The sequence below is a fragment of the Thalassophryne amazonica genome, chromosome 14, assembly GCF_902500255.1.
Source record: "Thalassophryne amazonica chromosome 14, fThaAma1.1, whole genome shotgun sequence".
In the NCBI taxonomy this organism is placed as follows: Eukaryota; Metazoa; Chordata; class Actinopteri; order Batrachoidiformes; family Batrachoididae; genus Thalassophryne; species Thalassophryne amazonica.
In genome coordinates this window covers 61918895-61931048 of record NC_047116.1, presented here as the reverse complement: position 1 = coordinate 61931048, position 12154 = coordinate 61918895, and the positions used below count along the sequence as shown (strand labels likewise).

At 41.8% G+C, this 12154-nt stretch overlaps 1 protein-coding gene across 4 annotated transcripts in view; it reads left to right on the top strand.

Moving 5' to 3' along the window:
- myo1b (myosin IB) overlaps nt 1-12154 on the top strand; it is a 216759-nt gene that overhangs the window by 110273 nt on the left and 94332 nt on the right. For all 4 annotated transcript variants that reach the window (XM_034186761.1, XM_034186763.1, XM_034186762.1 and 1 more), the window contains 2 exons: nt 9957-10003; nt 11904-11967. In XM_034186761.1, the coding sequence (XP_034042652.1) occupies nt 9957-10003; nt 11904-11967 (111 nt within the window). The remainder of the gene's footprint in view (nt 1-9956; nt 10004-11903; nt 11968-12154) is intronic.

Sequence of the window (12154 nt, the reverse complement as noted above, 5' to 3'; positions counted from 1 at the left end):
TCTAACCATGTACTTTAGGTCCTTCAGACTTTTTTCAGTAAAATTGTTTTTGGGAGCATGAGCATGACTAAAATTTTTCAGGTTCGCTTTTTAAGCATTTTCCTTATTTTGCCTTTAAGCTTCTGGGGGAGCTCTGCCCCCATACTCCCCACCTTCTTAAGCATTTTTCTTTGTTTGCTTTTCAGCTGCCCCCCCCCCCCCCCCCATTACAGCCCTCTTAACCCCCTGTCATGTGAAGCATTTTTTAAATGTAGATGTAAATTAATATTCAAAGTTTTCAGGTAGTTGACAGTAGGGCTGTTCAATATGGCCGAATTATCGTATCTCAATATTGTCATATAAATTGTCATGTAAATGTCACTTATATACATGCTGTCCACATTCTTGAGCCACTTAGGTGGGTAGGGATACCTTACTGAATTTTCATATCAATATGATATACGATATGACTATGATTTGACACAAAGTGCAGCAACAGTGAAAATTAAACATTCTTAAACAAAACAGTAATAATACCACACTCATTTTGCACTCATAAGGTTAGGATACTGTGCCCTCCAAAAGTATTGGAACACTTGGAATTTCACACATTTTAATTTGTTTATGCCATATTAAATACAAAAAATACCAAAAAAAGAATAAAAATTTCTGAAATTATCTTCCTCAAATTCAAACTGAAAGCAAATCTCTAAAACTTGATAAAACCTGTAAATAATAATCAGCTTTATTGCCAGTTTTCTTTAGACAAGTGATGGGATGGAAACATGAACATTTCCAAGTCACTGAATATGTCTTGGACTTTTACATCCATTATGAAGAAATACAAAAGTTTCTTTCACCAAAACATCAAATCTAGGCTTTTATCTCAAATGTACTTTCTGTCAAATTGTAGCTGAACTTTCAGGTCTTCTTTTTAAGAAAATCCTCCTCTACACCACTTCATCAGGAAACTGGATTTTATATTTTTAATTAATTTATATCAAGTTGTAGAGATTTGCTTTCAGTTTGAGTTAAGGAAGATAATTTTGGAAAAAAAAATGTATTTGAAATGGAATAAACAAATTAAAATGTGTGAAATACCAAGTGTTGCAATAGTTTTGAGGGCAATTGAGAAACACTGAGAAGCAGCATCTTACATCTCATATATAGTCAATCAATCAATCAATCAATCAATTTTTTTATATAGCGCCAAATCACAACAAACAGTTGCCCCAAGGCGCTTTATATTGTAAGGCAAGGCCATACAATAATTATGTAAAACCCCAACGGTCAAAACGACCCCCTGTGAGCAAGCACTTGGCTACAGTGGGAAGGAAAAACTCCCTTTTACCAGGAAGAAACCTCCAGCAGAACCAGGCTCAGGAAGGGGCAGTCTTCTGCTGGGACTGGTTGGGGCTGAGGGAGAGAACCAGGAAAAAGACATGCTGTGGAGGGGAGCAGAGATCGATCACTAATGATTAAATGCAGAGTGGTGCATACAGAGCAAAAAAAAACCTTATAAGTAAGAAGAAGAATTTTAAATTCTATTCTAGAACAGGAAGCCAATGAAGAGAGGCCAATATGGGTGAGATATGCTCTCTCCTTCTAGTCCCCGTCAGTACTCTAGCTGCAGCATTTTGAATTAACTGAAGGCTTTTTAGGGAACTTTTAGGACAACCTGATAATAATGAATTACAATAGTCCAGCCTAGAGGAAATAAATGCATGAATTAGTTTTTCAGCATCACTCTGAGACAAGACCTTTCTGATTTTAGAGATATTGCGTAAATGAAAAAAAGCAGTCCTACATATTTGTTTAATATGCGCTTTGAATGACATATCCTGATCAAAAATGACTCCAAGATTTCTCACAGTATTACTAGAGGTCAGGGTAATGCCATCCAGAGTAAGGATCTGGTTAGACACCATGTTTCTAAGATTTGTGGGGCCAAGTACAATAACTTCAGTTTTATCTGAGTTTAAAAGCAGGAAATTAGAGGTCATCCATGTCTTTATGTCTGTAAGACAATCCTGCAGTTTAGCTAATTGGTGTGTGTCCTCTGGCTTCATGGATAGATAAAGCTGGGTATCATCTGCGTAACAATGAAAATTTAAGCAATACCGTCTAATAATACTGCCTAAGGGAAGCATGTATAAAGTGAATAAAATTGGTCCTAGCACAGAACCTTGTGGAACTCCATAATTAACTTTAGTCTGTGAAGAAGATTCCCCATTTACATGAACAAATTGTAATCTATTAGACAAATATGATTCAAACCACCGCAGCGCAGTGCCTTTAATACCTACGGCATGCTCTAATCTCTGTAATAAAATTTTATGGTCAACAGTATCAAAAGCAGCACTGAGGTCTAACAGAACAAGCACAGAGATGAGTCCACTGTCCGAGGCCATAAGAAGATCATTTGTAACCTTCACTAATGCTGTTTCTGTACTATGATGAATTCTAAAACCTGACTGAAACTCTTCAAATAGACCATTCCTCTGCAGATGATCAGTTAGCTGTTTTACAACTACCCTTTCAAGAATTTTTGAGAGAAAAGGAAGGTTGGAGATTGGCCTATAATTAGCTAAGATAGCTGGGTCAAGTGATGGCTTTTTAAGTAATGGTTTAATTACTGCCACCTTAAAAGCCTGTGGTACATAGCCAACTAACAGATAGATTGATCATATTTAAGATCGAAGCATTAAATAATGGTAGGGCTTCCTTGAGCAGCCTGGTAGGAATGGGGTCTAATAAACATGTTGATGGTTTGGATGAAGTAACTAATGAAAATAACTCAGACAGAACAATCGGAGAGAAAGAGTCTAACCAAATACCGGCATCACTGAAAGCAGCCAAAGATAACGATACGTCTTTGGGATGGTTATGAGTAATTTTTTCTCTAATAGTTAAAATTTTGTTAGCAAAGAAAGTCATGAAGTCATTACTAGTTAAAGTTAATGGAATACTCAGCTCAATAGAGCTCTGACTCTTTGTCAGCCTGGCTACAGTGCTGAAAAGAAACCTGGGGTTGTTCTTATTTTCTTCAATTAGTGATGAGTAGAAAGATGTCCTAGCTTTACGGAGGGCTTTTTTATAGAGCAACAGACTCTTTTTCCAGGCTAAGTGAAGATCTTCTAAATTAGTGAGACGCCATTTCCTCTCCAACTTACGGGTTATCTGCTTTAAGCTACGAGTTTGTGAGTTTTACCACGGAGTCAGGCACTTCTGATTTAAAGCTCTCTTTTTTAGAGGAGCTACAGCATCCAAAGTTGTCTTCAATGAGGATGTAAAACTATTGACGAGATACTCTATCTCACTTACAGAGTTTAGGTAGCTACTCTGCACTGTGTTAGTATATGGCATTAGAGAACATAAAGAAGGAATCATATCCTTAAACCTAGTTACAGCGCTTTCTGAAAGACTTCTAGTGTAATGAAACTTATTCCCCACTGCTGGGTAGTCCATCAGAGTAAATGTAAATGTTATTAAGAAATGATCAGACAGAAGGGAGTTTTCAGGGAATACTGTTAAGTCTTCTATTTCCATACCATAAGTCAGAACAAGATCTAAGATATGATTAAAGTGGTGGGTGGACTCATTTACTTTTTGAGCAAAGCCAATTGAGTCTAATAATAGATTAAATGCAGTGTTGAGGCTGTCATTCTCAGCATCTGTGTGGATGTTAAAATCGCCCACTATAATTATCTTATCTGAGCTAAGCACTAAGTCAGACAAAAGGTCTGAAAATTCACAGAGAAACTCACAGTAACGACCAGGTGGACGATAGATAATAACAAATAAAACTGGTTTTTGGGACTTCCAATTTGGATGGACAAGACTAAGAGTCAAGCTTTCAAATGAATTAAAGCTCTGTCTGGGTTTTTGATTAATTAATAATCTGGAATGGAAGATTGCTGCTAATCCTCCGCCCCGGCCCATGCTACGAGCATTCTGACAGTTAGTGTGACTCGGGGGTGTTGACTCATTTAAACTAACATATTCATCCTGCTGTAACCAGGTTTCTGTAAGGCAGAATAAATCAATATGTTGATCAATTATTATATCATTTACCAACAGAGACTTAGAAGAGAGAGACCTAATGTTTAATAGACCACATTTAACTGTTTTAGTCTGTGGTGCAGTTGAAGGTGCTATATTATTTTTTCTTTTTGAATTTTTATGCTTAAATAGATTTTTGCTGGTTATTGGTAGTCTGGGAGCAGGCACCGTCTCTACGGGGATGGGGTAATGAGGGGATGGCAGGGGGAGAGAAGCTGCAGAGAGGTGTGTAAGACTACAACTCTGCTTCCTGGTCCCAACCCTGGATAGTCACGGTTTGGAGGATTTAAGAAAATTGGCCAGATTTCTAGAAATGAGAGCTGCTCCATCCAAAGTGGGATGGATGCCGTCTCTCCTAACAAGACCAGGTTTTCCCCAGAAGCTTTGCCAATTATCTATGAAGCCCACCTCATTTTTTGGACACCACTCAGACAGCCAGCAATTCAAGGAGAACATGCGGCTAAACATGTCACTCCCGGTCCGATTGGGGAGGGGCCCACAGAAAACTACAGAGTCCGACATTGTTTTTGCAAAGTTACACACCGATTTAATGTTAATTTTAGTGACCTCCGATTGGCGTAACCGGGTGTCATTACTGCCGACGTGAATTACAATCTTACCAAATTTACGCTTAGCCTTAGCCAGCAGTTTCAAATTTCCTTCAATGTCGCCTGCTCTGGCCCCCGGAAGACAATTGACTATGGTTGCTGGTGTCGCTAACTTCACATTTCGCAAAACAGAGTCGCCAATAACCAGAGTTTGATCCTCGGCGGGTGTGTCGTCGAGTGGGGAAAAACGGTTAGAGATGTGAACGGGTTGGTGGTGTACACCGGGCTTCTGTTTAGGGCTACGCTTCCTCCTCACAGTCACCCAGTCAGCCTGCTTTCCCGGCTGCTCAGGATCTGCCAGGGGGTAACTAACGGCGGCTAAGCTACCTTGGTCCGCACCGACTACAGGGGCCTGGCTAGCTGTAGAATTTTCCACGGTGCGGAGCCGAGTCTCCAATTCGCCCAGCCTGGCCTCCAAAGCTACGAATAAGCTACACTTATTACAAGTACCGTTACTGCTAAAGGAGGCAGAGGAATAACTAAACATTTCACACCCAGAGCAGAAAAGTGCGGGAGAGACAGGAGAAGCCGCCATGCTAAATCGGCTAAGAGCTAGTAGCTACGCTAAGCTAGCGGATTCCTAAAAACACGCAAAGTGAATAATGTGTAAATAATTTAGAGGTGATTCAGCAGAAGGAGTACTTTAGTTAAGGCACGTAAAGATTACACTGGGAAACAAATCGTAATCTAGATAACTAGATCAATCTAACTGCGCAGATTAAACAGCTAACAGATACAGAAAAACACCGCTGTGCTCCGGAACAGGAAGTGAGACAATACCGCAGTGAGAGCCAACCACCAGTAGAGGCAAGCAAGAGTGCAGCAGATAAGAGAATATTTAGAGTGGAATCCTGTAAATGGTGATACAAGCATCACATTCGGCACAAATAATCCATAGACATGAACTCTTTAAAAAAAAAAAAAGAAAAAAAAAACTGATTGGCCACTTGAATTTTCAATAGGCAGCCAGGTAGGGGTCAATTGAAGAATTACACAGGGGTCATAATTAAAAGATGCTCCAATCATATAGAAAACTACACCACATTATTTGCCTGATCATAAAGATTAAAAAAAGGTATAGTTTGGACAGTCTGTGACTGAATGTTTATGGGGTTATGAGGTAAAAGCAGCAAGAATGGTGACAAAGGTCAGTTTTAGTTTGTACAGGGGTCAAAAGTTAAAACTGCTCCATTAATTTTGCTCCAGCTGTATTTGTGCTGAATTTGATGCTTGTATCACCATTTGAAGGATTGTTTATCTGCTGCACTAATAAGCCAACAAAGCGTGAATCAGCTGTTGTCTGTTAGTTTAAACATATATACATAAGACAACCTGAATTAAAGGAGAAATGCTGCTTTTAACAACCTGGACCTCATTTCTGACATAAAATACAGTCATTTACTCACCATTGTAAGTTTGGTGTGATTAGAAGTCCATAGTTCAAATGGCGTGTTCAGTTCAAATTTGAAGCAAACATTTTTCTTCTTCTACTAAGGTGGATTAGAACTTTTTGTGGTACACAGCACAAACTACTGGACAGGAGGAACCTAGCAGTCAATGTGACTGATTTGAAAATGCAGCTCTTTCAACCAGGCGCGTGGTGCTGTGACATGTCAATCACTTGTGTCCAATCAGATTTCAGGGGAGTCCAGTGAAACCCCGGCGTCAACTCTAGCTCCACCCATGCCAGGAAGTGTTCAACATTTCCTGTTTCACTGTGACTGAGGATTCGGCACTTCTGTTTGAGTGTGAGCTTGCCACTGAGTTCCTGTGAGATTCCATGGGATCTCGTCTGTGAATCCAGGAAGTGTTTGATATTTGAACATTTTCTGTGGATTTGAATTTTGGCACTTCCTGTTTAGGACGCCCTGTACCATGAGTGAGCTTTGCGATGCTTTGCTCATAATATTTAATAATAATGTGTTATGCTACTAACGTACAGTACACTAACTGTATTCAAGAAGGAAACAATATTTTTTAAAAAGCTGATATTTTCAGTCCCTCGTTCATTTTTCAGATTTGAAATATATGTACCTGTTTCTCATAAAAAAAAAAATCCACACTTTCTCATCACTTTTTTCCAGATGTCACACATAATAAAAGTTTTTTTTTATCAGTTGATTATGATCAAAGAGCTGGCAAAAAGTTTATCATCTCTACCTGCATGCTGAAAATGCCTGCATTATTTATTTATTTATTTTATAATCACCATTCTGTGTCCTGAACTCTTCCAATATCGTTATTGCTGTCTGACTGAAGGTTTTGCTCCAAGGTTTCTTCTCCCTCATTGTCATCTAAATAAGGCTCAAAACCACAAGGCTGTGTCCTCCACAGCTTCTTCAAAAACACCTTCAGACTGAACTTAAAAAAAAAAAAAAAAAAAAGCTCACACTAGGGAAAAAAAAGTCTGAAAACAGCTTGACCTCCACCGTGTTTACAGTTGATTTGTGCTCCCATTCTTCTGATGACATAGCAGTAATAAGGCAGTGGCTAAGAGCTGAAATAGCACGCATGCTTCAGACAGCTGTTGTTTATCCTTCACCTGCACACTTATTGACTTTTATTGTTCAGGATTTTTTTAAATATCAACATTTCATCATTGTTTGTCATTATTTGTGCACATTTTTGGTGTCACCAAAGTACTTCATAAAGTTGTTGTTATTAGCAGCAGCAGCTTTATAGCTGAGCTCATTTACTATCAGGATATGTTCTGAACAACACAGTATGGTTGCATATCCATTGCTATCAAAACACCTAAGTTGTTTGTAATTGCTGTGGTCCGGTGTCGCAGACTGAACTGTCCCCCCTAAAAACTGGGCCGCCCTGCCTTCACTGCACATGCATCATTTGGGGCCACAGCAGCTCATCTGAGACGGACGGAGGGAATAATGTGATTATTAACCATCATATGACAAGCTAAAACCTCTTAAATCATTCTAAAGTCAGTTTTAAGCAGAAAACAAGGCGGTAATCGGTGAGTCGTTACTGGCGCTCTGAAATGACGTAGGCGCAGCAGCAGGTCTGTGTCAGAGCTGTGGCACACTGATCACTTCCCCCGTCTTCTATTATGAAATAAAGCTGAATTTATGTGGAAATGATTGTTGTACAAAAGCTTCACATATCTGTCGCTGAGATAGATAACTGGGGTGCAGCTTCAAGCAGAAACGAGGTGATAATCAGTGAATCGCTGGTGATGCTCAGGGGGGACCGTTCGGTCAGCGACACCGGTCTGAATTGTTTGTTCACTTCGTGGTGATGTTCGGCCTACAAGCAGCTCTATACCCCACCACAGATTAACAATGCAGACATATAGCTTTCATCTGATTCATTTGTCTTTGTCCATCACCATATTTATTAAGTGAGGAACCATAGTGTTCCTAAACAGCAGCGGCTGTGAACATGGGCTGAAATAACATGTGTTCCTTTGCTAAAGTTGCCCAGGGTAAACGTGGTGGTACAAAGTAAGTTCACATATGAAAAAAGGTTTTGTCTTTTGATCTTTTCATTCATTTCGTTCTGTTTTTGAATTGTGTGAAGCGCCTTGAGGCGACCCTGTTGTGAATAGCGCAATACAAATTAATTTGATTTGAATTTGAAGGTTCCACACGTGTATTTACTGTACTTGTTTAGTATGCATGAGGGCCATACTGAAATTAATTTCGGTATGGCAAAATTAACAAAAGTGTTAATTATGTTAAGGCCCTTCCCTTAACAAAATCAACAGTGACGTAATCACTTATCAGTTATGCCTGCAATCTGTGGGTGATGATGCATTAACTGTTTGTGTTATGTGCTTATATGTAACTGGAGGGACAACTTGCATACAAAGTACTTAAGGTACTCAGGACGGATTTCATCCACCCCAGGAGCCTTGCCACCGAGGAGCTTTCTAACCATCTCAGTGACTTCGGCCTGGGTAATGGATGAGTCCGCCTCCGAGTCCCCAGTCTCTGCTTCCTCTTCGGAAGACGTGACGATGGGATTGAGGAGATCCTCGAAGTATTCCTTCTGCCGCCCGACAACATCCCCAGTCAGGGTCAACAGCTCCCCACCTGCACCGTAAACAGTGCTGGTGGAGAGCTGCTTCCGCCTCCTGAGGCATCGGACGGTTTGCCAGAATCTCTTCGAGGCCGACCGATAGTCCTCCTCCATAGCCTCCCCGAACTCCTCCCAGACCCGAGTTTTTGCCTCTGCAACCGCACGGGCTGCGGCACGCTTGGCCTGCCGGTACCTGTCAGCTGCCTATGGGGTCCCACCTACCAACAAAGATAAGTAGGACTCCTTCTTCAGCTTGACGGCATCCCTTACTTCCGGTGTCCACCACCGGGTTCGGGGATTGCCGCCGCGACAGGCACCAGAGACCTTGCAACCACAGCTACGAGCAGACGCATCGACAATGGAGGTGGAGAACATGGTCCATTCGGACTCCATGTCTCCAACCTCCCCCGGGATCTGGGAGATGCTCTCCCGGAGGTGGGAGTTGAAGACCTCGCTGACAGAGGGTTCCGCCAGTCGTTCCCAGCAGACCCTCACGATACGTTTGAGCCTGCCAGGTCTGACCGGCTTCCTACCCTCCCAGCGGATCCAACTCACCACCAGGTGGTGATCAGTCGACAGCTCTGCCCCTCTCTTCACGAGTGTCCAAGACACGTAGCCGAAGGTCAGATGATACAACTACAAAGTCGATCATTGACCTCCAGCTCAGGGTGTCCTGGTGCCACGTGCACTTATGGACACCCTTGTGCTCGAACATGGTGTTCGTGATGGACAAACTGTGACTTACACAGAAGTCCAACAACTGAACACCGCTCGGGTTCAGATCGGGGAGGCCGTGCTTCCTGATCACCACCCTCCAGGTCTCACTGTCGCCGCCCACGTGGGCGTTGAAATCCCCCAGGAGAACAATGGAGTCCCCAGTCGGAGCGCTATCTAGTACCCCTCCCCTTTCATGAAAAGTATGACTGCATGTCCACATGTACTTGTGATGCATGTCCCCACACAGGGACGCACTTGATGCTGCTGTTGAACATTGTTATTGTTTATTTATAAACATGGCCACATATTGAAGCACTTGGACTTGTGTGACATCAGTCCTTGCTAAGCCTGGAAAACTACCCTGCTTTGCTTAAGCCATGGAGAATTATGGGGCTTCATGAGTACATATGGCTTTGAAATGTAACTCTTGCATGATTGACAACGAGCTAGATGAAGGCACAGTGTTGAGCATCTAAAAAGTTACACAAGGTTTGTGAACATGTAGTTAATATGTGGTAATATTTAACATTTACATTTTTTTTTCTTTGTCAGCTTTTGGAAATGCCAAAACTGTGAGGAATGACAACTCATCTAGATTTGTAAGTACCTGATATGCCGCTGATGATTATTTGACTGGATGACTGCTTATTGAGGCTTTATTTACTGAGAACTACTCAAACATCACTGATTGTTAAAACCAAAATGCCTTCTTTTCCAGTCCTGAAATTAACTGATGCCCATGCTTGGACTTTCCTGAGTGACTTGTTTTTGGTGTGAGTCCACTTTAATTTGAGTTTTATGCTTGTGACAGATGTACTGAAAGAGATGGAGATGTACGAGATCTATTAGAAAAGTATCCGACCTTATTTAAAAAAAAAACATATGGATTTGAATCACGTGTGCTTGCGTGAGCCAACCTTGAACCTTCATGCGCATGCGTGAATTTTTTTCACGCCTGTCGGTTGCGTCATTCGCCTGTGAGCAGGCTTTGAGTGAGGAGTGGTCCAGCCCTCTCGGCGGATTTTCATTGTCAGGGAAATTGCTGAGAGACTGCCGTTTTGCTTGATCAAATTTTTTTTAGAAACTGTGAGGCACATCCATGTGGACACCATTCGAGAAATTCAGGTGGTTTTTGGTGAAAATTTTATGGGCTTCAAAGACATTAAGGGATGTTACTGTCCCTTTAAGGACGACCCACAGAAGCTGTGGGGCGCGCCGCGCTACAGCTGCCATCGACAGGCTGAGCGACCATTTCATTTCTAAATGGATCGCTCTGTGGATCCGTGACCATCGTGTGCAATTTCTCTGGTTATCACAAGAGCTGGACATCAACTATTGTCCTGCAGATTTCACTTTTAACAAGAGATTTTGTCATGGAAAGCCAAGCGGACACTTCGCGCGTCACGATGGATTTGCTGCTGGACCGACACAAAACCACCTCCGTTTTGGTCTCACAGGACGGCTTTGAGATGGCGTTCAGACAGCTGTCGGTGGTTTTTCAGTCGAGTGATTATCCAAGAAATTGTGGACGAGCCTGGACATGCCAGAACTTGTTCTGTGACGCTTCTTCACGGCGTTGCTTTGCGCATCGCGGCACCCGTGACGCGCGGAATTCCTCCACACGTCTGTCTCAATTTGCCGAAAAAGTGCTGATGTCCACGTCTTTTCACAATTCCTGTGCTAGTCCAGACGACGTCCCGGATAAAACACAGCGTCCAGTTTGGAAATGAACGGCACATTCCACTTTTAATGAGGAGTTTTTGTCATGGAAAGAGGAGCGGACGCTTCGCGCGTCACGACATCAAGCGAGACAAAGAACACCTCCGTTTCGGAGTGCCAGAAGGACAAGCTGTGACATGCCTTTCAGTGCTTACCAGTCGAGTGAGTATCAGAGAAATTGTGGAGAGCTGGACATGTCCCATGTCCACAGAGCGATCCGTTTAGAAATGAAATGGTCGCTCAGCCTGTCAATGGCAGCTGGAGCGCGGCGCGCCCCACAGCGGCTGTGGGCCGTCCTTAAAGGGACAGTAACATCCCTTAATGTCTTTAAAGCCCATAAACCACCTGAATTTCTCGAATGGTGTCCACATGGATGTGCCTCACAGTTTCTAAAAAAAAATTTGATCAAGACCATCTTTGATTAATCTGAATCAGATTTCCGAACACAGGCCTCACACAATCAGTCTGCACTCTGTCATCAGTAGGGATGCCAAAATGAGGCTTCATGAAATATGAAATGTTTTTTCTGACCCCATACATGTTTTGTTTTTTGTTTTTGTTTTTTTGCTTGTATTATATGAAATGTTGCATAATTATTAGCTTCCCTGTATTCATAAAGGACTGAATAGTCTCATATGAGCCTAAATATTTTGCTCAGTATGTTAGCCAGGTACGTATGACATACATGGATGTAGAAATTGAAAGATGTAATGCCTTTGCTGATTAAGCAATTTATGTGCTTTTAGAGTTGAGCTCTAATAGTTGTACTGTGATTCGCAGGGAAAGTACATGGACATCGAGTTTGACTTCAAAGGAGATCCTCTGGGTGGGGTCATCAGCATCTGTGAGTTTGGACTAAATCATTTTGACATCAAATTGACAGTTTTTGTAAATATATTGTAAATGAAAATGTTAACCTTAAACATACTTGTATGTTGTTATATGGTGCATCACTAAATTTGGCTTGCTTTGAAATATGTCATTTATAACCCTCTGGGGCCCAGGGTATAATTGGCCATATTTGACTACTT